At 42.8% G+C, this 26,196-nt stretch overlaps 1 protein-coding gene across 1 annotated transcript in view; it reads right to left on the bottom strand.

Moving 5' to 3' along the window:
• LOC143295054 (kinesin-like protein KIF2A) overlaps nt 1-26,196 on the bottom strand; it is a 43,349-nt gene that overhangs the window by 4,811 nt on the left and 12,342 nt on the right. Inside the window, exons 6-21 of the mRNA XM_076606614.1 lie at nt 24,961-25,068; nt 22,388-22,544; nt 18,147-18,250; nt 15,505-15,667; nt 14,531-14,621; nt 13,941-14,007; nt 12,732-12,820; nt 11,069-11,211; nt 10,580-10,654; nt 8,300-8,346; nt 7,163-7,251; nt 5,916-6,026; nt 5,374-5,441; nt 4,091-4,217; nt 1,370-1,471; nt 320-392 (exon numbers count right to left, since the gene is read on the bottom strand). Coding sequence (XP_076462729.1) covers nt 320-392; nt 1,370-1,471; nt 4,091-4,217; nt 5,374-5,441; nt 5,916-6,026; nt 7,163-7,251; nt 8,300-8,346; nt 10,580-10,654; nt 11,069-11,211; nt 12,732-12,820; nt 13,941-14,007; nt 14,531-14,621; nt 15,505-15,667; nt 18,147-18,250; nt 22,388-22,544; nt 24,961-25,068 — 1,614 coding nt within the window. The remainder of the gene's footprint in view (nt 1-319; nt 393-1,369; nt 1,472-4,090; nt 4,218-5,373; nt 5,442-5,915; nt 6,027-7,162; nt 7,252-8,299; nt 8,347-10,579; nt 10,655-11,068; nt 11,212-12,731; nt 12,821-13,940; nt 14,008-14,530; nt 14,622-15,504; nt 15,668-18,146; nt 18,251-22,387; nt 22,545-24,960; nt 25,069-26,196) is intronic.

The raw sequence follows: 26,196 nt of genomic DNA, 5'->3' as shown, positions 1-26,196 counted from the left end.
TGTAGTGTCTGGCGGCACACCACACCATCAGAGATGCCAACCCCTGTCAAGTGTTTGTAGGAACAATCCGGAAATTTGATAGGAACATTCTGATTTTGGTAGGAATGCTTGGACTCCCCAGCCACATCAGCAAACACACATTTTATCTACAAGGCATACAAACACTCCACAGCTTAATCCACCGGCCACAGATGCTGTTTGACCAAGACGAAACAAAATGTGGTGAAATCATAACAGCTGGCATCTCTGGCAGCGTCATGTTTGGCGGCACACCACAGCATGGTCAGGTGAGGGACCTGACCCCTGAACCCTGACCTACCTTCTACATCATAGTCCACTGTCTCTGCCATCTTCATCAGCTTCTTGTCTTCCTGCAGCCACTTTTGACTTTGCTGTAAACACCAAGACACACACACACACCACAACACACATACACACACACACCACAACACACACACCACCACAACACACACACCACAAAACACACACACACACCACAACACACACACACACACATACATTATGACTTTGCTGCACACACTGTAACACATTTCAATATGAAGCTGACATACTTGAGGTGTACCAAACAAGTTCAAAAGGACTGTCATCTTCTTGAACAGATTTTCATCTGTGTGTGGTGTTTGCATGTGAGTGTACACCATGCATTTGTGTGCACATACTAAACCATGTCTGATTTTCTACATACACACTTCAATGCATAATTTTTTTTATTTATTTATTTTTTTAGGAAGAAGTTTGAAAACACACCTGAACTGAATGAAAGCAATGTACAGGAGTTAATACATGCAAAATCACTATCCTCAATGTGTTGACATGTATACATGTTCATTTCATCAAAAAGACATTCTACCCCTCCCCCATCTCCTCTCCTGAATTTTTGTGTAACAATGGTTAAGAAAGTTTTGATGTCAAGGAAGGATACACTACATCTTAGGTGTAAATCCAGTCGATGTTCCCCCCACATCCAAAGCAGTCAGCATGACCTCTTTAAAAATGCAAAGCAACATGAAAGAGAGATAAAAAAAAAAAGGAAACAAAATGAAGATGACAAGCTAGTAACTGAAAAAAACTCAAAGGGATCTCAGATGGAAAACTGGTAAACAACACCCCCTTCCCCACCTGCCCCCGAAAAAACAAACAAAAAAACAACACAAGATGATGACACAACAATCACAAAGTAGACTGATCTCAGATACATGCCAATCCAGTGAACATTTCATCCAACAAAAAAACCAGTCAGGGTAACTGGTTTTAAAAGTGACAAAAACCTACAACAAACAAACAAACAGAACACAACGAAGAGCATGTGACAAAGGTGCGGCATGTGGAGACAGCGGCGTGTGCTGACCTCACAGACGGCCTTGTGGTCCTCCTGCACCTCCTCCTCCATCTCCTGCATCTTGTTCATCACCTGGTGGAAGGTCAGCAGCTCCTCACTCACCTCCTCCTGCTGTAAAACACCAAAACGCACCAACACCTCTCTCTTAACCAACATCGCACTTTACACAGTCACCCAGTCACTAAACACTACAGTTTCAGTTTCAGTAGCTCAAGGAGGCATCACTGCGTTCGGACAAAACCATATACGCTACACCACATCTGCCAAGCAGATGCCTGACCAGCAGCGTAACCCTACGCGCTTAGTCAGGCCTGGAGGAAAAAAAGAAAAAAAAGGGGGAATAAATAATAGATAAGCTTACATAAATAAATAAATAATAATTATAATATAGAAAAAGGTAGTAGTAATAATAATTAAAAAAAACAAAAAACACCACCAAAAAAAACCATTTATTTAAACACTACAACAGAGTCCATACGCACACAGAGATGGGTTCTCCAAATATGCACCACTAACAGCCAACTCATGTGAAAACAGGGAAAGTTTCAAAAACCAAAAAGTAAAAGCACACAAAAATCATCATGGCAAGTCTGACTTTCAGAGAACTGTCTGACACCATATCATGCTGTAAGAGAAAGGAAATTTTCTATCTAAAATTACGTTTAAATAACATACTTACCATGACCCAACTAGTGCAGACTCCGGCAGGGGTCTGACATTCCTGTCCTATGCAAACTACTATCCGCCTATGCGGAGAAAATGAGAGAACTACGGCCGATAACCTCCCGGAAGTAGGTAACGTCCCCTTTGTCCCCCTGGTTATCGCCCTCTTTTTCCGGCAGCCATCTCGACACCTGTACCTGTGCACTTCCTACGGCTAAGTTTTTCGCATTTTCTACCTGTCTATCGATTCTTTGGCGTTTCTGTTTTGTGTCCGATTATGTCTTCAAACAGGTCGCACAATTATGTAGCCCGATTGGGAGATCGGGCTAAAATTAAGGCACGATCGCAATCGATTCGCGATCAGTCTGGGCCCTCTACAGGTTTTAATTTAAAAAAAACAAAACACAAAATGGTAACTTCAGCACAGAGACCAACAAAACCTGTCCGCATATTAGCCAGACAGTTGCTCACACTCCACACCTGCTCCTTCTTCAACACCAGCACACCACGCCTCACACCTCTTTCTCCCTCAACACCGTCATACCTCGCCAGCACACCACGCCTCACACCTCTTTCTCCCTCAACACCATTATACCTCGCCAGCACACCATGCCTCACACCTCTTTCTCCCTCAACACCGTCATACCTCTCCAGCACACCACGCCTCACACCTCTTTCTCCCTCAACACCATTATACCTCACCAGCACACTAAGCCTCACACCTCTTTCTCCCTCAACACCGTCATACCTCTCCAGCACACCACGCCTCACACCTCTTTCTCCCTCAACACCATTATACCTCACCAGCACACTAAGCCTCACACCTCTTTTTCCCTCAACACCGTCATAACCCACCAGCACAGCACGCCTCACACCTCTTTCTCCCTCAACACCGTCATACCTCTCCAGCACACCACGCCTCACACCTCTTTCTCCATCAACACCGTCGTACCTCTCCAGCACACCACACCTCACACCTCTTTCTCCATCAACACCGTCATACCTCTCCAGCACACCACGCCTCACACCTCTTTCTCCTTCAACACCGTCATACCTCTCCAGCACACCACGCCTCACACCTCTTTCTCCATCAACACCGTCATACCTCTCCAGCACACCACGCCTCACACCTCTTTCTCCCTCAACACCATTATACCTCACCAGCACACTAAGCCTCACACCTCTTTTTCCCTCAACACCGTCATAACCCACCAGCACAGCACGCCTCACACCTCTTTCTCCCTCAACACCGTCATACCTCTCCAGCACACCACGCCTCACACCTCTTTCTCCCTCAACACCGTCGTACCTCTCCAGCACACCACACCTCACACCTCTTTCTCCATCAACACCGTCATACCTCTCCAGCACACTACGCCTCACACCTCTTTCTCCTTCAACACCGTCATGCCTCACACCTCTTTCTCCATCAACACCGTCATACCTCTCCAGCACACCACACCTCACACCTCTTTCTCCATCAACACCGTCATACCTCGCCAGCACACCATGCCTCACACCTCTTTCTCCCTCAACACCGTCATAACTCTCCAGCACACCACGCCTCACACCTCTTTCTCCCTCAACACCGTCATACCTCGCCAGCACACCACGCCTCACACCTCTTTCTCCCTCAACACCGTCATACCTCGCCAGCACACCACGCCTCACACCTCTTTCTCCATCAACACCGTCATACCTCTCCAGCACACCACACCTCACACCTCTTTCTCCCTCAACACCGTCATACCTCTCCAGCACACCACGCCTCACACCTCTTTCTCCATCAACACCGTCATACCTCTCCAGCACACCACGCCTCACACCTCTTTCTCCCTCAACACCGTCATACCTCGCCAGCACACCACGCCTCACACCTCTTTCTCCCTCAACACCGTCATACCTAACACTTCTTTCATCCTCAATCACAACACACACCAGCACTTCACATGCACACTTTACAAGAAAAATCAAAATCAAAATAAATCAGGGTGTTGGCCAGACAGTCCCCTGGGGGGGAGGGCAGGGGAGGGGAAGGGGAGGGGAAGGGGAGGGGTGGCCACTCACATTGGAGGTCTTCAGCATGGCCAGGTCTGAGTTCTGTGGGGACATGGTGCCCAGGGGCAGGTTGCTGGGGGGAGGGACGTCTGAAGGCTTGCCTTCCACAGGGCCCCCTGGCCCCAGCTCCTTCACCCTGCACATCAGTACATTCACACTGTTAGCTGTCTGTCTGTATACCTACGTCATAAATACACCTGTTAGTTGTCTGTCAGTGTGTCGTATCTCGTTTATGTGCATCTCAAATACAAGATTTAGAACCAAGATCTCCCGAAAGATATCAAACAACCTAGCATTTTTACACAATCTGTAAAAACCTCATCGTAACATATGATGTTAAGCATGCTTCAATATATATATATTTTTAAGATGTCACAGCAATGTAAACTCTGAAACTTATGGTTTAAACAAACTTAATCACTTTTGATGAAAACCCTTAATCAATCACTTTTTGTGAAACTGCACAGGCCACTATGTTCATGTATTAGTGAACATCCAAAAATTGAGCATCAAGATGTTTCTGACACACATGGAAAGCTCAATAACTGGCAGATAAAATAATCAATAAATAAAAGCAGCACAGTTTAAGAGGGCTTTGATCGCTGCAGAGTGAACGCTTGTGATAACAAACCCCCTTTCTTTAGACAAGCAAGAGACAAGTTTTCTCTCTGACATGACCGTCCTCTGACACTGACATAAAGATGATGAGCTTATGAAAGCTGCAGAGACAAGAGCCTCAAAGCACCAGGTACCTATGTTGGTCCTCCGACACTGACATACAGATGATGAGTTAATAGGGAGGGTGTGCAGACACACTTTCTTTGGATTTTCGTCTGGTGAGCATGCACGTCTCCATTTTTTTTTTTTCCAGGTCACCGACAGGCTAAAATATCGTCATGAAAATCGCTGTTCTGACGAAAGGATTTTGAACATTTTCAGTGACTATTTTGGCAAGTTTACAATATACATATATGGTTTTATAATTACACCCATTATTTGCTTTAGTCTTCTATGTTTACTTTGAGCGTGTTTCTTGTAATAAATCTGCCATTACGTATTCAAAATGATCCATTTTATAAACTCCTCTGAAAAGTTGTCCAAACAACTCCTCCAAAAAGTTGTTCGAACAAAAGCAGTGCAAACTCAGAGAAGTCAGTCATAGTGGTTGGCTGCCCATGTCATCATATGACCTACTTCTCGCTCTGCGAGTGACGAAAAGTCTGCTATGAAAGTGGGCTGCACACCCCCCCCCCTAATAACGCTGCAGAGTCAAGAGCCTCGAAGCATCGTACCTGTCAGCGTAGCGCAGTGTGTTCAGAGTGTGCTCGCAGCAGTTCATTCCGGGTGACACCATGGCGATCTGCACCAACAGCAACATTCCACACTTACAGTCAGCAACACAGCAAAAACAGAAACATTACACACTTGTAGTCAGCAACACAGCATATCAGGAACATTCTACTCGGGTGGTCACCAACACAGCGTCCATGCCAAACCGTGGCACACATCTTCCTTTACATACTCCCCACCACTTGTTGCCACCACCACATACAGACATTTTGTACGACAATCTGACACGCATGTTCATATGCATACTGATGTACAACTCTACAACAATGAATGAAATAATCCATTAAAACAGAAAGCCCTGGGTCATCCCATTACCAGTGACTTATCATGGATAACACAAAAACAACAACAACAAACAAAAAACCTGGCAACGTATAGCAAGAAAAAGCTAAACTAAAAACAGAAATCCACCAATACTTCACAAACTAGCAGGTTTGAAATAACTGAAACGCATAATGAAGTTTCCATGATCTATAACCCTTACCATGCAAGTACGAGACTTGTCCCCAATGAAGGAATCTCTCAACACCTGAGTCAGCTTACTGGCACGGAAAGGCAGGTGAGCACCATTGCGTCCAAGCGCACGTATACATTCCTGTTTAAAAACAAACAAAAAGAAATATCAGAAAAAACAAACAAACAAAAGAACAAACAGGAGAGAAGGAAAGAGGACAGAGTGCACTTTGGCTCCATGCCTAGGACGTCCCAAAGTAATCATAACAACATACATAAACTGGGGTAAGATGTACTCAGGATGGGTGAGGAACGAGGAGGGAGACTGAAGGATCACATGTTAATTTGTGTGCATCATGCTTCCTAGCCGTGTGTGTTGCAGAGGAAAGGATATTTCTGATGTGCATGCATTAACACTGAAGACAATGTAGGGAGAGGATGCCCTCAGGATGGAGAATGAGGTGTCAAGCTCTGTGCAACAATTTCTACAAGAATGGAAGAGGAGAGGCTATTTTTTTTATGTGTCTGTGCACACAACAAACATACCATGCATATCAAGCTACAGAATGTGCCCATGACTAAAACAGACTGATAATAAGATCAACAATTTAAGCATCAATCTGCAATGTAGTGGTTTCTAGGAGTGTAGAAGAGGGCCTGGTCATCCCCGATTTTTCTTAGTCCAATCTAAAGTGTTGTAAAATTCATCTTTTATTATATTTTATTATTTTATCACAGGGTACCATATCATGCACAAAACACCAGACATGAATTTGTGTAATAACACACGGCACGTTTCTCTGAAACTCCTTCCTTTGATCTTGTGCACTCCTTTCGTCTCCATACTGAACAAACTTTTCACTGGGTATGTTTCCCTGAAACTCCTTCCTTTGATCTTGTGCACTCCTTTCGTCTCCATACTGAACAAACTTTTCACTGGGTATGTATCCCTGAAACTCCTTCCTTTCATCTTGTGTGCTTCTATTGTTTCCATACTAAATAAACTTTTCACTGGGTATGTTTCCCTGAACTCCTTACTTTGATCTTGTGTACTTATTTCGTCTCCACGTTGAACAAACTTTTCACTGGGTATGTATCCCTGAAACTCCTTCCTTTCATCTTGTGTGCTTCTATTGTTTCCACACTAAATAAACTTTTCACTGGGTATGTTTCCCTGAACTCCTTCCTTTCATCTTGTGCACTCTTTCGTCTCCACACAAAAACAACACCCCAAAGTTCTGTGCAAGGAACCTATGTACAAGTGAAGAAGAAAGTCACCTTGAGAGCCAGAAGACTTTTGTTGATCTCGGCTCCCTCCATGCGTGTCTGCCTGTCTGAGCTGGATGTGTCCACCCCCCTCTCGTTTCCTGCATGCGCACGCACACACAACATACATCACTCTTCAAAAAATATTTTTTGCAACACCTGAAAATTCACCCCAGGCCCCCACCCCTCCAACCCCCAATGCAGTCACTCAGATTATGACTGGGTTTTCTAATCACTGCTGGGACTTTCTGACCATAATATCAGCCCACAATCAGTTAACAACTTAAACAGGCAAGGGACTCAAGACCCTGCAGCCTATCTGGAGAAAATACTTGTGGAAATGAGATAAGTGGTTCAAGAAGCTTTCAGACTAAGTCTGCAACGACCAAAAGAGAGCAGAGAGCGAGACGAAGTTCACAAAACAAAACATCGAATAAAACGTCACAAACAGACGCAAACGATGCAGGATACATGAATCACAAGACGAAAACGTCTGAAACAAACAAACATGCTTGAAAATAACATTTCTAATGCATAAAAGGTCGGCAAAGACAGAGCAAATCGATAATGGCGGCCACAGAGAATAATTGTTTACCTACTGCCAGAAACGGCATTTCATTGGCTAGTAGACGGCAGTGTAATGGCGAGACGTTGTATCACTGAGTTGCCGCGATAAATTTTGGCCGAGAAGAGCAAACAGATAGGCCTGGTTTGCATCAGTTTGACACAGGTACAGTATATGACACCAAACAACAAAATTTGCAACTTAATCAAACACTGGTCACATCAGAGCACTGTTACTGCTTTGCTTTAGTCACCCCATAACAGGGTCTTTTTTTTTTTCTATTCATTAATAACAATACAATATTCTTTTCCTTTCTTTCAAAACCTTTTTGACTGTTCACTCTACAAACTAATCTTGGTTCAACAAGAAAATGTGTTTGTTTTTTTCTGAAGACGATTCTCTCCCACCTCCATCTCTCCTCCTCCTCTTTTTATCTTCTCCGAAAAGACCTGGAGATGACTGGTCACTACCCATACACACATTTTCAGTAATGAAATTCCAGTCCACACTGGCCCACTTGCAATCCCTGCTAACGAAATGGTTGACAGACTATTTAATTACAACAGCCTCACAATGAAATTTACCTGCTAAATCAATCAGAGAGAACTTCCCATGTAGCCGACTTTTTGCCCTGCAAAAGAAATAAGAAAATCCACTGAATCACTGATTTCATTTCATCGCGAAGAAACAATGTGTAAATGATCTGACAACATTATGTATTCACAGGACAGACTTTCTTAATAGAGATATAATTATTCAAGCAGATGAAAATAATATCTGTTATCAAAAAGAAAATGCTAGAGCACTCTCCCTCAATTTGGGTTTGTAGTACCTTGCAGTATCCAAGTGTGTGTGTGTGTGTGTGTGTGTGTGTGTGTGTGTGTGTGTGTGTGTGTGTGCTGTCATGAGCATAAATGAGTATTGTGTACAACTGCTCATGTTCTCACGCATGTGAATTCAGTACACAGAAGGAAGCTCCAGTTTCTCCATTGTTTATGAACTGATTTCTTCCAAGGGACAGACTACTTGTCCCCATCACTTGAGCAGAAAAATTGATTTTTCACTGCATTTCTGTTCTTTTTGTGGTTTTTTTTTTGCACAGATGAATGCAACTGAAGTTGTTGAAGTGTGTGTATATGCATGGTGTGTATATACTGCATCAGATGCTGGACCAAAATGTTTTCAATCAGTTCGCCACTTTGTCAAAGAATTTTTTTTTTCTTTTTTAACAAAGTCAGATGCAGCAACCCATGTTTATGATGAAGGCGCATCCAGTTATCTGCTTGTGTGGACTTAAAAGCATCACTGAAACTAGTTATTTCAAGCCAGTATGCAGATTACTGCTATTTCCGACAGTGTTTACTGCAGAGATGCGACAGCAAACTTCCCTTTCAAGGGAACTAACTCTGACAGTCTATTCCATTTCCATGCTGCCACAGAAAAACCTTTTGCTGGTCACACACCAGGACAAAGAGAACAGTCAGCTGTGCACAGCTGCCTGGATCACAAATGTCCAGTCCAGTCCACATCAACCAATGAAGCCAGTAAAATGAGGATTTTTTTCTAAGTATCTTGATTTTCCTTTAGCTAGGGCATGTGTCCTGGGCTTTAGAATTTTCAGGTGAGATCCTGATACTGCTAACACTGTGTGCGCTTATCATGCCTTCTGACATACTCATTTGGTCCTGACAATGTTGTTTGCGTCTGATGTTTGTAGAACTCTGTATCACAGCAAAACATTTACCTATTTTTTGTTCTGGACATGCACAAAGATTCATTTACACTTGAAATACTTTGTAAGCATATGACCTCCTCTTTGTTTTGTTTCATTCTTTATTCTCAATGGTATGCCCTTACTCACTTAGTTTATTCAACACATCATTATCAACCCTTTAAGGCTATCATTCATTACAATACACACTAAAAAAAAAAAAAGAAAAAAAAAAAAGAGATGCGACACTGCAATTCTTCAATCAGATGTGCAAAACAGCAACCACTGGGTGAGTGTTTTTCTTAACTAGAAAAAAAAAAAAGGGAGGGGACAAAGTTAAGTTCTGGGTCCTGTGGCGAAGTGGCTACCATCAACAAACGGACAAAAGCCCATAAATGTCAAATCGCTTTGGCCCTGGCCCTTCCCTGGCCAGCTCAAACCCACAATTAAGAGTGTCAGAGTGTCATGGGCTCCAACAGGGATGAAGTGTACAGAACAAAGAAAAAAGCCAAAAGCCTCCAAAGAAATGTCTCTCTATATAGTATATATATCTTTGATTTTTGATGGGGGAGCAATCAGCGACACCAAGAGCAGCCTAAACAAGGTCAGAATGCTGAACAAAGTGTGGAGATGTCTCCCCCCAGTACAGCATAAATACCATACTGATAATGTACCAGTACCACCCTGCTCTATGGCTCAGAATGGTGGAGGATGACTGAGAGTGATCTAACAAAGTTGTCAACCTTGCACACGAAAAACCTCCACAAAGAATCCTGAAATCCTTATGCCCCAATACCATCTCCAATCAACAACTACTTGCACATTGCAATCAAGAGAACAAGGAGACCATCATCATGAAAAAGTGGTTGAAATGGATTGGGCATGTCATGCAAAGAGACCTAGGTAATATTACCCCGACAGCCTTTCACTGAACACTCAGAAAGTAGGTTCTTTGCTGCTGCCCTACAAACCTGAGGGCATAAACAGCAGTAGGTAAGTAATCTTGGATTTACCTGTGGGAAAACTGATGGAAAAGCTCAAACCAGCAATGACTTCAAGCTGTGTGCCCTTGTAGGAGTGCAAGTTACTGTGCTTTTTTTTAGGAGTGGGAATGAGGGTGGTGGTGGTGGTGGTGTTAGTTATCAAAACTCACCTGTACCTCAAAATAAGTTGAAACACTGCATGAGAACGAGAGGAATGCTGGTTTGCAGAGGTCTGACCGGAGGTTCTGAAAAAAAAAAAAAAAAGAAAAAAAAAAAAAATTAAGCAGAAAGGTACGAAAAGTCCTCAGATGCAAACCACACCTTTTCTATACTAAACAGAGCAACATGACAGTAGAGGAAAACAAACAGACAAACAACTGCATTGTAATTTTAGCTAATGCTAGTATTTTGTGTTCAGAGTCCAAATACTTACAAGTCAATGTTTCTATAACAGTGTGTTTAGTCCACACACAAGACAGGTTAATTAATCATACGCAACACCTGATCACTTTTACTTCAGGTACTACAGAATAATACTAAACAATAAGATCGAAACTTCCTTCCCCTGTCTAATGATGGCAAGACTTGTGAGACGCTGTGCAACCCCTGCTGTCAGTGGGTCTGTCTCCCCCCTGCCTCCCCCTCCACACCCCTTTTACCTGACATGGTTCCCATGGTGGATGAGTTGTAGGACGTCATCGACACTGTTGACGGGCTCCTCCCTCAGCCCCACCACCTGCACCTGCTGCTTGTGGTCCTCCAGCACCCGCAGCCTCGTCTTGTTGTTCAGCAAGTCAAACACCTGCACAGCAACACATAATAATAATTTGAGTTTTTTTGCTGCCCGATCATCTGCACCGTTTCAGTGGCATTACTCACACGCCGCTCATTCCGAGCCCCCCATACAAAGCCACACCCAGGATCATCTGTCTCAGTCCCAGTACCGGCAGTCCACAGGGAACAATTGATGTTAGGTCACCTGGAGGCCAAACACTACAGGAGACCTTGCACTGCTGCTGAGTCACTTCAGTGGTGTTCGGTTGTGCCTGTTCAGATTTAACGTACTTGGGACACCACCTACTAAGCCCGCTACTGATGACAATAATGGCTTAGTCGCGAAGCTGGACTGACCGAGTGTCTCCCCCAGAGTGAAGACTGCCACAACATCCCTCCACAACAGTCCCCCATGAATCCACAGACAATGAAGACCTTGACAACACACCCCAAGCATGGAAGTGGAGGGGTCACAATAATAATGTTTGTCCTTCAGATTTGAAGTTGACCATGGGTTAAAAAATCAGAGGGAAGATCGGTGGCTGTGGGTCCGAAGGTGACTGATGAGGCCAATCCAGGCCCTGAAGGCTCGCCCAATGTATGGGACACAAGTGAGTGGGTGCTGTTGTGGTAGTGGATGCTGCCTTGTGCACAGCATGCTTTCACTGTGCCTCACACAAACACACACACAGAGTTATACACTGTGTGTTACTTTTCTCTCACTTTTGTTTCCATACCCCAAATTTCCTTGCCTGTGCTAAATTTCTCTTAACAGTCACATACGTAAATATATATACAGTTTTAAGTGCGTTCTCATATGTATACGCACATGCACAGCACGCACACTTTTTTCCCCGTCTAAAATCATTTGAGTGAACAGATGCTAAATGGTAAATGTACACGCAAAATTCATATTTTATGGACAATCAGGCTATGCTTTCTTTAACATCGACCCATTCGCCATATAAACAATTCGGTGTGACTTATGTATGGTTAAAATGATCAAAACTTTTCCATGAATCAGAATAAAAACAGCTCACAAACATACTGTACATCATGCACTTGCAGACAGACAGCAAGGCTTTCATATTGCGGCACGTCACACAAACAAAGCACTCAGGGAGTTTTAGACAATCACAAACATCAAACTAGAAGGAAGCACCACAATCACAGATTGGACGCAAATTTAATGAACAGCAACTATGAATGTCAAAGCAACAACTGCAAAGAATTAAAACTTCAGAAAAAAAAAAAAAATCAACACAGGCAACTTCAGACACACAACTGATCTGCTATAAAGACTGTTAAGTTTCCTCATTTTTCTACTGTCAGATCAGTTGGTGGAGTGCCCAGCTTGCATGAAAAAAGCTACGAGTTCCTATCACACACACTCAAATAAATTACCAATTTCACTGCCTGTCTTAAAGTGTTGTCATTCACACGGTGTCCGTCTACAGTTGAAATTTGTTCCTTGCTCCTAGTGTACACATCACCTGAGGTGGGTGCTGACGTTGACGCTGAAGGTAACCAACCAACCAAACAACCTACCTTTCCACTGTAGATTTCAAAAAAGCTGGCTCCCACTGTGAGATCAATTTTCTTGTACTTGGAATGCAGTAATCTGAAGACATCTTTGGCTGCAACCCAGAAGAAGAAAAAAAGAATATGCATTTCCAGATTACAGGAAAGCAATAGAAAGAAAGGAAAACAAAACAAAAACAAAAAACAAACTTGACAACTCATCCGTTACACATTGTTGAAAACAGAAACCTCAGCTGAACCCCCCATTCCCCCCACCTGCCAGGCTCTTTCCCCCCCCCAGCTTTCATACAATACTACTCTAGAAGTAACACAATCCAGACTACCATCTAGAAAATAAACTAATTTATTTCAAATTTGACAGACGCACACAAACAGCATGCAATGTTTTCTTCTACACCTGGATGCATGCTTTAACATCTGTCTCTTATATCTGAACATGCCTTTTCTTTCATTCTCTTTTTTTTTTCCTGTCATTCATTTATCTGTTTTCTATTTATTTTTACTACTGTGATACACAGATATGAACATGCCCTTTTTCTTTCTCTCTTTTTTCCCCCCATTCATTTACTTATTTTCACAACTGTGATACACAGATTTGGACAAATGACAGGATAAAATTCTTCATACAATTAGGCTTCCAATACAATCACTGGTAATCTCCGGGAGGTTATCGACCGTAGCTATTTTCGTTTTCTCTGCATTGGCAGGTAGTAGTTTGCACAGGACAGGAATCGGACTCCCTGCCGGTGTCTGCACTAGTGGGTCACAGTAGAGTATGTGTAGTTAAACACTGGTTTTCAATTATTGCTGCACTAATGGGTCACGGTAAAGCATGTGTAGTTAAACACTGGTTTTCAATTATTGCTATGTATATTTATATATGAAACACTTTTGTCCAAAAGACCCCCTACCCAAGAAAAATATGGAACATGCTGGCAATCAAATCTGCTTCCTATAACCAAGGTGGACGCAAGAGAAACAAACAGAACAAAGTATTTTCAAGTTTAAATTTGAGACTGCACTTCAACAGCAACAGGGAGCAGTCATCACAGTTTGTGTGATGACAGTACAGACTTCAAATTGCTCTGAACGTTGGGAGTTCTCCTTCTGAAGCAGAGAATCTTCTGCAGTGCTGAGAGAAAAACGCATGTTGTAGTCTTTTCTAAAACTGTGCTTCGGGACAAATTTCTTGCAGCTGTCACACGTTCTCCTCACCTGCTAAACAGTAGATACCCTTGGCGCAGTCTTGCTGACCTTTGGTGCCAAAGTCACCACCCATTGTCTGCACACCAACATGACACTTATTCCAAATATATAACAATACAGAATAAAAAGCACACATTATACAGAATTCAAGTTCAGTGTGTATGCAGTCAATGGCACCAAAACAAATATATTGAACACAGAGCTCACATGGCAACATGACATTGATAGTTGTGCCAAACACACACAATGAATTACATTGAATTACAGACCTTTCTAACATATGGCTGCAATCATAAATGCATGTATGTTTGACAATCAACAGATACTTTCAAAAATTCTTAAACCGATGTGCCTGCTCTGAAAATAACCCCTCCCCCTGCTACCAAACGGCACCACAACCCTTTTAAGAACACACAACTGACTCTTAACTGTCACTTCAAATTTAACAGAAGAATCCACTCACTCACCACACACACACACACACACACACACACAGAGTTTGAACAGAAGAATCAACTCACACATGTATGCATGCACATGCACACAGACACATGCTCAAACATACACGTGTATGCACAAACACAAAAAAAATTACTCACGTGTGTTTTCCCACTGCCTGTTTGTCCATAGGCAAAACAGGTAGCCATACCACCATCAAATATACTTTCCACAAGAGGTTTGGCAGTGTACCTGTTGACAGAAAAAAGTCATTTCTAAGCGTTGCTGCAAAGTCTTTTTTTTTAAAAAATACAGAAGTATTGTTTATCTCCACTTTCCTACATTTATATTTTTCTTGTTCCAGGTAACTTGAAATATTTCTCTAATTTAATTCATTTCCAACAAAAAAAGTATTAAAAAAAAAAAAAAAGTAAACGAAATGCATATTTAAAAATTCATCTGAATTAAAGTTAACAGATTATCTAAACTCAACTTCAGTTTAAGAAACATTTATTTCTTTTTGTGAGTGTATGTTTTCTCTTATAGTTTTTTTTCCTTTTTCTTTTTTTTTTCTAGGGGGTTGGGGGGTGGGGGAAGTGTGTGGGTGGTAGAGGTAATACATGGACACGCAAGCTTCCATGTGCAAACTACTTCCCCACTCATGCGGAGTAACCCAAATCTCACCTGTAGGTGTAGCGATCTCATCAAATGCAGACCCCCCCTTCACCCCCAGCACCCCCTTTCTCACCTGTAGACCATTTCGTTGGTAGCGTTCTAATCAAAGGCAAACACCCCCTTCTCACCTGTAGACCATTTCATTGGTAGCGTTCTAATCAAAGGCAAACACCCCCTTCTCACCTGTAGACCATTTAGTTGGTAGCGTTCTCATCAAAGGCAAACACCCCCTTCTTACCTGTAGACAATTTCGTTGGTAGCGTTCTAATCAAAAGGCAAACACCCCCTTCTCACCTGTAGACCATTTCGTTGGTAGCGTTCTAATCAAAAGGCAAACACCCCCTTCTCACCTGTAGACCATTTCGTTGGTAGCGTTCTAATCAAAGGCAAACACCCCCTTCTCACCTGTAGACCATTTCGTTGGTAGCGTTCTCGTCAAAGGCAAACACCCCCTTCTCACCTGTAGACCATTTCGTTGGTAGCGTTCTCGTCAAAGGCGTAGTCGAAGCGAAAGTTCTGGTTCTCCAGGTACTTGGTCAGGTCCACCTTCAGCTTGGGTTCATGGACGATCACATTCTCCTTGTTGGGCACCGTCAGGACATCCGGCTCCGCACGTGTCACCTCTACACACACAATAACCATGGCATGTGTCACCTCTACACACAGTGATCATGGCACAGGTCACCTCTACACACACAATAATCATGGCACGTGTCACCTCTACATACACAATAATCATGGCACGGGTCACCTCTACACACACAATAATCATGGCATGGGTCACCTCTACACACAGTGATCATGGCACAGGTCACCTCTACGCACACTAATCATGGCACAGGTCACTTCTACACACAGTTATCATGGCACAGGTCACCTCTATACACAGTTATCATGGCACAGGTCACCTCTATACACAGTTATCATGGCACAGGTCACCTCTACACACACAATAACCATGGCATGGGTCACCTCTACACACACAGTTATCATGGCACGCGTCACCTCTACACACACAATAACCATGGCATGGGTCACCTCTACACACACAGTTATCATGGCATGGGTCACATCTACACACACAATAACCATGGCACTGGTCACATCTACACACACAATAACCATGGCATGGGTCACATCTACACACACAATAACCATGGCATGGGTCACATCTACACACACAATAACCATGGCATGGGTCACATCTACACACACAATAATCATGGCATGGGTCACATCTACACACACAATAACCATGGCATGGGTCACATCTTTACACCCACAATAACCATGGCACTGATCACCTCTACACACACAATAATCATGGCATGGGTCACATCTACACACACAATAACCATGGCATGGGTCACTTCTAACCACACAATAACCATGGCACTGATCACCTCTACACACACAATAACCATGGCATGGGTCACATCTACACACACAATAACCATGACATGGGTCACATCTTTACACCCACAATAACCATGGCATGGGTCACATCTTTACACCCACAATAACCATGGCATGGGTCACATCTACACACACAATAACCATGGCACGGGTCACATCTACACACACAATAACCATGGCACTGGTCACATCTACACACACAATAACCACGGCATGGGTCACATCTACACACACACAATAACCATGGCATGGGTCACCTCTACACACACAATAACCATGGCATGGGTCACATCTACACACACAATAACCATGGCACTGGTCACATCTACACACACAATAACCATGGCACTGGTCACCTCTACACACACAATAACCATGGCACTGGTCACATCTACACACACAATAACCATGGCACTGGTCACATCTACATACACAATAACCATGGCATGGGTCACATCTTTACACCCACAATAACCATGGCACTGGTCACCTCTACACACACAATAACCATGGCATGGGTCACATCTACCCACACAATAACCATGGCATGGGTCACATCTACACACACAATAACCATGGCATGGGTCACTTCTAACCACACAATAACCATGGCATGGGTCACATCTACACACACAATAACAATGGCATGGGTCACATCTTTACACCCACAATAACCATGGCACTGATCACCTCTACACACACAATAATCATGGCATGGGTCACATCTACACACACAATAACCATAGCATGGGTCACCTCTACATACAGTTATCATGGCACAGGTCACATCCACAGACACAATAATCATGGCACAGGTCACATCCACAGACACAATAACCATGGCACAGGTCACATCCACAGACACAATAACCATGGCATGGGTCACATCTACACACAAAATAACCATGGCATGGTTCACTTCTACACACACAATAACCATGGCATGGGTCACCTCTACACACACAGTTTTCATGGCACGGGTCACCTCCACACAGTTATCATGGCACGGGTCAACTTTACACAGTTATCATGGCACTGGTCACCTCTACACACAGTTATCATGGCACAGGTCACATCCACAGACACAATAATCATGGCAAGGGTCACATCCACAGACCAATAACCATGGCACTGGTCACCTCTACACCCACAATAACCATGGCATGGGTCACATCCACAGACACAATAACCATGGCACAGGTCACTTCTAACCACACAATAACCATGGCACAGGTCACTTCTAACCACACAATAATCATGGCACGGGTCACTTCTACATACACAATAATCATGGCATGGGTCACTTCTACACAGACAATAATCATGGCACGGGTCACTTTTAAACACAATACTTTGGCTGAATATTTCGTTTGAGCTAAAAATTCCTATTCATTTATAAAAAATAAAAAAAAGAAAAGAAAAAAAAAGGTATAAATAACTGAAAAGAAAAGGAGAGTCAACAAATACACTATTCTTTTTTTTCTTCTTCTAAATACCTGTTGTTGTTGTTTTATGGAGGTGGGGGGATCATGCTTGAAACACTTCTTTTTTTTGTTTGTTTTGAATAACTAAAAACAGCACATGAAGAAATAAGTAAACTAGCAATCCACATTCTGCCCGATTGCAAGAAGCTGTGTGTGCATGTGACAAAAACTCCCCCCCCCCACCCCACCCATAAAGCCTCACCCTTTTTGTTCATTGGTCGTTTGCGAACGCAGACACATATCTGATGATTTTCAATGGGGTCTGAAGATGTGATAGGCCGGTATTCTAAGTGGCTGCGGAATTCACTGGAAAACAGAAAAAAAACCCAGAGAGGCACAAAATGATTAGATTACTAAGTACACATCCACAGTTCAATCTTGGATCTCACATCCAAATAAAATCAGCACAGAAATTCAGCTAAAACATATTGCAACATACTTCAAACTGTTCATTGGGTTCATTTCACCGTACTAAAACAAGACCAGCCTTTACTGGTTGGCGCCATTGCTGTCTGCATAAAAGGAGATAAAGAAACTGGAGTGATAAAGCTTTTTTTTTGTAATACCCCTTAAAAAAAAACACCCAAAAAACCAACAACAATATCAACAACAACAAAAACACCAGAAGGATTGAATCTTTTCATCAAATTAATTTGAAACTGAACAAATCTCCACTACAGGTGAGGCATTCGTTCAAGTCTGCCTTCACAGCTAAGCAGTTACTGTCATCAGCAGGGAGCTTTCAAAACGGTGTTCTGCATTTGTTGAAATAATACAGACACTGCTGAAAACAACAACTAAAGTGACTCAGCAGCAGTGCATGGTCTCCTGTCATGTTTGGATTCATAATGACCTGACAACTACAACTCAACTTCCCTGTGAAGTGACAGTGCTTAGGCTGATGACATTACAACACTGCTTCCCTGTGAAGTGACAACTACAACACTGCTTCCCTGTGAAGTGACAACTACAACACTGCTTCCCTGTGAACTGACAACTGACAACACTGCTTCCCTGTGAAGTGACAACTACAACACTGCTTCCCTGTGAACTGACAACACTGCTTCCCTGTGAACTGACAACTGACAACACTGCTTCCCTGTGAACTGACAACTACAACACTGCTTCCCTGTGAACTGACAACTGACAACACTGCTTCCCTGTGAAGTGACAACTACAACACTGCTTCCCTGTGAACTGACAACTACAACACTGCTTCCCTGTGAAGTGACAACTACAACACTGCTTCCCTGTGAAGTGACAACTGACAACACTGCTTCCCTGTGAAGTGACAACTGACAACACTGCTTCCCTGTGAAGTGACAACTGACAAATGACAACACTGCTTCCCTGTGAAGTGACAACTACAACACTGCTTCCCTGTGAACTGACAACTACAACACTGCTTCCCTGTGAACTGACAACTACAACACTGCTTCCCTGTGAACTGACAACACTGCTTCCCTGTGACCTGACAACTACAACACTGCTTCCCTGTGAACTGACAACTGACAACACTGCTTCCCTGTGAAGTGACAACTGACAACTACAACACTGCTTCCCTGTGAAGTGACAACTGACAACACTGCTTCCCTGTGAACTGACAACTGACAACACTGCTTCCATGTGAAGTGACAACTGACAAATGACAACACTGCTTCCCTGTGAAGTGACAACTACAACACTGCTTCCCTGTGAACTGACAACTACAACACTGCTTCCCTGTGAACTGACAACTACAACACTGCTTCCCTGTGAACTGACAACACTGCTTCCCTGTGAAGTGACAACTACAACACTGCTTCCCTGTGAAGTGACAACTGACAACACTGCTTCCCTGTGAAGTGACAACTGACAACTACAACACTGCTTCCCTGTGAAGTGACAACTACAACACTGCTTCCCTGTGAAGTGACAACTACAACACTGCTTCCCTGTGAAGTGACAACTGACAACACTGCTTCCCTGTGAAGTGACAACTACAACACTGCTTCCCTGTGAACTGACAACTGACAACACTGCTTCCCTGTGAACTGACAACTAACAACTACAACACTGCTTCCCTGTGAACTGACAACTATAACACTGCTTCCCTGTGAACTGACAACACTGCTTCCCTGTGAAGTGACAACTAACAACTACAACACTGCTTCCCTGTGAACTGACAACTAACAACTACAACACTGCTTCCCTGTGAACTGACAACTAACAACTACAACACTGCTTCCCTGTGAACTGACAACTGACAACACTGCTTCCCTGTGAACTGACAACTGACAACTACAACACTGCTTCCCTGTGAACTGACAACACTGCTTCCCTGTGAAGTGACAACTACAACACTGCTTCCCTGTGAACTGACAACTACAACACTGCTTCCCTGTGAAGTGACAACTGACAACTACAACACTGCTTCCCTGTGAAGTGACAACTACAACACTGCTTCCCTGTGAAGTGACAACTACAACACTGCTTCCCTGTGAAGTGACAACTACAACACTGCTTCCCTGTGAACTGACAACTACAACACTGCTTCCCTGTGAACTGACAACTAACAACTACAACACTGCTTCCCTGTGAACTGACAACTACAACACTGCTTCCCTGTGAACTGACAACACTGCTTCCCTGTGAACTGACAACTACAACACTGCTTCCCTGTGAACTGACAACTGACAACTACAACACTGCTTCCCTGTGAACTGACAACTACAACACTGCTTCCCTGTGAAGTGACAACTACAACACTGCTTCCCTGTGAAGTGACAACTACAACACTGCTTCCCTGTGAACTGACAACTGACAACTACAACACTGCTTCCCTGTGAACTGACAACTACAACACTGCTTCCCTGTGAAGTGACAACTACAACACTGCTTCCCTGTGAAGTGACAACTACAACACCCTGTGAAGTGACAACTACAACACTGCTTCCCTGTGAAGTGACAACTACAACACTGCTTCCCTGTGAAGAGACAACTACAACACTGCTTCCCTGTGAACTGACAACTGACAACACTGCTTCCCTGTGAAGTGACAACTACAACACTGCTTCCCTGTGAACTGGACAACTGACAACACTGCTTCCCTGTGAAGTGACAACTGACAACACTGCTTCCCTGTGAACTGACAACTACAACACTGCTTCCCTGTGAACTGACAACTACAACACTGCTTCCCTGTGAACTGACAACTACAACACTGCTTCCCTGTGAAGTGACAACTACAACACTGCTTCCCTGTGAAGTGACAACTAACAACTACAACACTGCTTCCCTGTGAACTGACAACTACAACACTGCTTCCCTGTGAAGTGACAACTACAACACTGCTTCCCTGTGAAGTGACAACTACAACACCCTGTGAAGTGACAACTACAACACTGCTTCCCTGTGAAGTGACAACTACAACACTGCTTCCCTGTGAACTGACAACTACAACACTGCTTCCCTGTGAACTGACAACTGACAACACTGCTTCCCTGTGAACTGACAACTACAACACTGCTTCCCTGTGAACTGACAACTACAACACTGCTTCCCTGTGAAGTGACAACTGACAACTACAACACTGCTTCCCTGTGAAGTGACAACTACAACACTGCTTCCCTGTGAAGTGACAACTACAACACCCTGTGAAGTGACAACTACAACACCCTGTGAAGTGACAACTACAACACCCTGTGAAGTGACAACTACAACACTGCTTCCCTGTGAACTGACAACTACAACACTGCTTCCCTGTGAAGTGACAACTACAACACCCTGTGAAGTGACAACTACAACACCCTGTGAAGTGACAACTACAACACTGCTTCCCTGTGAACTGACAACTACAACACTGCTTCCCTGTGAACTGACAACTGACAACACTGCTTCCCTGTGAACTGACAACTACAACACTGCTTCCCTGTACTCAGACTGCAGCAGATCAAGCAGTGAGGTTGATGCCTCAACAACAGTGCATCAGATGGGCAGGAAAAATCAGGGTCATTCAAGGATGGAGATTTCTCCGCTCTTCCAGTTCAAGTAGTTCAGTAGCTAAACCTACTGGTGCCTCAACCCCTTTCATAGCATTACCAGTCATATGTTGGCAAGATCCCATTAATCTTCATTTTTTGTTGTTGTTGTCTTGGAAAGATGAAAATATCACTAGCAATAAAGGGCTCCCCCAAGTGGACTATGGCTGCCTGAAGACAGACAAGGATGGCCATACACAAAACGTGAAATTGCAGAAATAAACTATGTGTGAACTGCAAACCCCAAAAGCACAATTAAGTATTCACAGGCAATTTCTTCTTTCTTTCTTTCTTTCTTTTTTTTTTTAACCTAAGATTAAGCTTAAGCATACAAGCACAGACAAACACACAACAAAAAAGATCTGACCATCAGTATACACAAATAGCCAAAAACGAAAACACCCCACAAACAACATATCCTTACTGAATCATGGCTTTGAACTCCCAGTTGGGGTCTGAGGTGTCATACTCAGACTCGACGTGTTCTCGTATCGCCTGCTGAACAGCCCGCCTTTCGTCCCTCTTCTGCTTGATCTTCTCTATCTCCTTCACCACATTCGACTTCCGCCGACCGCCTGCCGCTGATCAGGCATATACCACATTCACTATCTCACAGGAACTGATCATTTCCATACCAGAAATACTTCACTGACAAAGACAAACAGTGCACAAACTGACCATTTAGCATTTGTGAAACACTGATCCTTCTGAAGAAAATGCAAGTTTAGAAAAACAATTACGAATCATTGATTTAACATGGGCCTGCATTACCTGACGTTTACCTGACAATATACAAAAAAGTGATTAGTAATTTGATGTAATTTAGAATCAATGCATCACCATCTGCCACATTCCAATAGTGTTCAAGAAACATAAAAATGCCCCTTTCACTCGCACACACACACACACTCAAACAAACACCCATTCAGCAACGTTTGCTATGGATCGCAATCATCCCCCAACACCAACATTACTGCTCTGTAGCCAGAGTGACCACCAGCAGTTTTCTGTTCACTGTCCAGACTGGTAGCCTGGTTCCAGTGGAGATCTGACAGAAACTAAACACCTCAGACTCTTATTGCTAAACAGCCCCTGGCTGGTTTTCAAATCTGAACTTGTAAAATGTATCAGCATTCTATCTCACAAAAACTTGCAACTGATTGCTGACTGAATATCAATTCCCTTTTTTTTTTTTCGTTTCAAATAATAAGCACTGCTGACCTTTGTTAGTGTTGTGAAGTATTTAAAATAAGTTTCCATTCTCATATTATTCAATGTTTCTTTTTCTCTCACATGAGCTTAGACCAAGTAACACACTTACACACACAGAGACAAACACACACACACACAAAACAACAACAAAAACCCACATATATACACATACAAAAAATCTCTTTCCCCAAACATACTTTGTACAATAACTCTTCAACATCAAATACACTGTCTCTTTCACCAAAACCACTGATGCTGTAATATGAAAGAAAAACAAGATGTGTACGCACCCATTTTGTTACATTTTGAGGGCAAGGCCATAAACTTCTCATGTGCTATGTTTAACTGATTCCATTTTGATCTCAGCCTGCAAGAGGAAACTACATTCACTCTCTTTAGCAAATGCCTTTTTACTTTTTCTTCTTTAAACAAATCATTAAGAGTTTAAACAGAAGAACAAAATAAAAAGAAAGAAAAGAAAATCATTCATATGCATGAGAAAAACTCAATTTTCTAAAAAAAAACTTTTTGCTGTGTGTTTGTTTGTTTTGTGTTTTTTTTTCATATTCTATTTCTACAATTAAATATTCTATTTCCATGAGTCTGGAAAAACAACAACACACACACCAAAAATTAGGAAAAAAATTGAAACACAAATCTGTGGTATTTGGTATTCACAGAAACAATCATTCATAAAATACATTTCGATGGAAAACTCAAAATGAATGAAGGTATTAATCATACATTTTACAAAAAAGAAGAATTAACGCGATTTTCTCAACCATCAATACAAAGCAACATATGACAATATTAAAAAGAAATTATGAATGAATACCTGCGATTTCAAGAACTGATGTAATACAATAAAAAAAATAAAAAAATTTTATACATAGAAAAAACCAAGAACAGCAACAATAACTAGGCAAGTCAATGAAGGTGTAAATAAAATTAAACAAACACACACACACACACAAAAGTTAGACTATATAGCCATTAAAAAAAAGATGAATATTAAGGTCTCATAGCCTTTTACTGCCATTGGGGCAGATTCTGTTCCTCAAGGAGGCGTTCAGACACATCCATGTACGCTACACCACATCTGCTAGGCAAAGCCCGACCAGCAGCATAACCCAACACGCTTTGTCAGGCCCTGAGTGCATTCATGTATGTATTTGTGTACCTATCAAGAGTGGATTTCCGCTACAGAAATTTGCCAGAGGACAACACTCTCATTGCCATGGGTTATTTTTCAGTGCGCCAAGTATGTGTTGCATACGGGACCTCTGTTCATCGCCTCATCCGAAGGACTAGACACTCAGTTTGATTTTCCAGTCCAACTTTGGAGAAAGGGCGAGAGTGGGATTCAAACCCAGACCCTCATGGACTCCCTGTATCAGTTGGCAGATATGCACCTTAACCATTCTGCCACCTCCCTCCTTTGTAGGCTCTAGGGCAAGGCACAAGAAGGTAGAGCCCAATCTTGTCCTTCTGTCATTTTAACCTTTCTCATTTCAAAGTCTACCCAGGTAACCGTTCACACATGGGTGGGGTGATAAAAATCGGTGAAAAGTACCTTTCCCCGATGAAAATCAGTAAAAAGTATCTTTCCCCAAGGACACATCACCATGCAGAAACGGGACCTCAAAACCGGGTCACGAGTCAACACTAAACCAGGTGTCCAACCTAACCGGCTGACACAGCGCCTCATAGCCATGCAAAGCACGCCAACATGGAAGACCTGACTGTTGAAATGGCAGGGAGTGAAGCAGAAAGGAGTCCACAGACCTGTAGGAATGACTGACTTCTTGGCAGGCTCCTGGGGAGGCTGCTCAGGCTGGCCGTTCTGCTCCTTGGCCTGTTGAGGTTGGCGCACATAGCTGGGCCTGGCCCGTGCTGCACACACACACATATACACCAGCTGGTTTCATTCACCTGTCACTGTGACCGCTTTAAATAAGCACTTAAAACATTTCAGCTATTAACAACGGCACACACACACACAGAGTGTCAAAGTATGCACATACACAACACATACATGCATGTCTACACATGGCCTGCAAGCACACATATTCACACACACACACACACACTCACACTCATTCTAGCGACTTGATATTCCTTTAAAGGTTATAAATACCAGAGAACAAAAACACATAATAGTAAGCTGCTGATTCTACAATCAACATAAAGGTTTGCTTAGGAACAATGTCCCATTCAGGTCATTTTTAAACTGACTCTATTTTGATCTTACAATGACGACACAAATTAATTGAGTGGGCATGTCACATTCTGTTGAAGATGGATCCTTCACAATCTTAATCATGCTGAGGAAAAAAAACCCATCACCTCATAATCTGAAAATTACGGTATATCTATCTTGACAGAACCTATGAAAAAACAACAACAAATAGTGTAAAACTATCCATAAAATAACTCCTAATACATACTGGCATGCTTATTCCACAGCAAATGTTTCATCACATCAACAAGAATATTTTGCAGTATAAAACCCATTTTGGCACAATCAAACTAATACAACAAACACTATTCCCATTGAGCTGGTAATACTATTCATAAACAATATAGCAAAGAAAAACTTTGGTAAGCTATGGATGGTTAACTCACTCTGGACGAATAGTTTTCTCCCTTGCTTTCCACTGCAGACGACCAATTTGTTAGGGTTGGGAAAAAAAATCACAAAAAATACAAAACACAAAGTAACTGAATGAAACTCCCTGTACTTGACCCACTGACCCCTCTTCTAACATCGTGTGTACGCCCACCCCCCTCCCTCTCTTCACAGCCCTCAGAAGCTGAGTCACTGTCAGTACCTTCTTGCTGGTAGCTTTCTTCACCGCAGATACTTTATTAAATGTCATCATCATCCTCGTCGATGTCAAAACCTTCAGTTTGAAGCATTTCAATCACTTCAGCAACAGTAAAAAGCCGCTGTCATGATCAAGTTTGCTAAAAAAAAAAAAAAATCTCCACTTGTATCGCCTGCAACACCATTTTCGATAC

This window comes from Babylonia areolata, chromosome 20 (genome assembly GCF_041734735.1).
Source record: "Babylonia areolata isolate BAREFJ2019XMU chromosome 20, ASM4173473v1, whole genome shotgun sequence".
NCBI lineage: Eukaryota > Metazoa > Mollusca > Gastropoda > Neogastropoda > Buccinidae > Babylonia > Babylonia areolata.
Note: the sequence above shows the minus strand (reverse complement) of the source record. Positions and strands in the feature narration are given on the sequence as shown.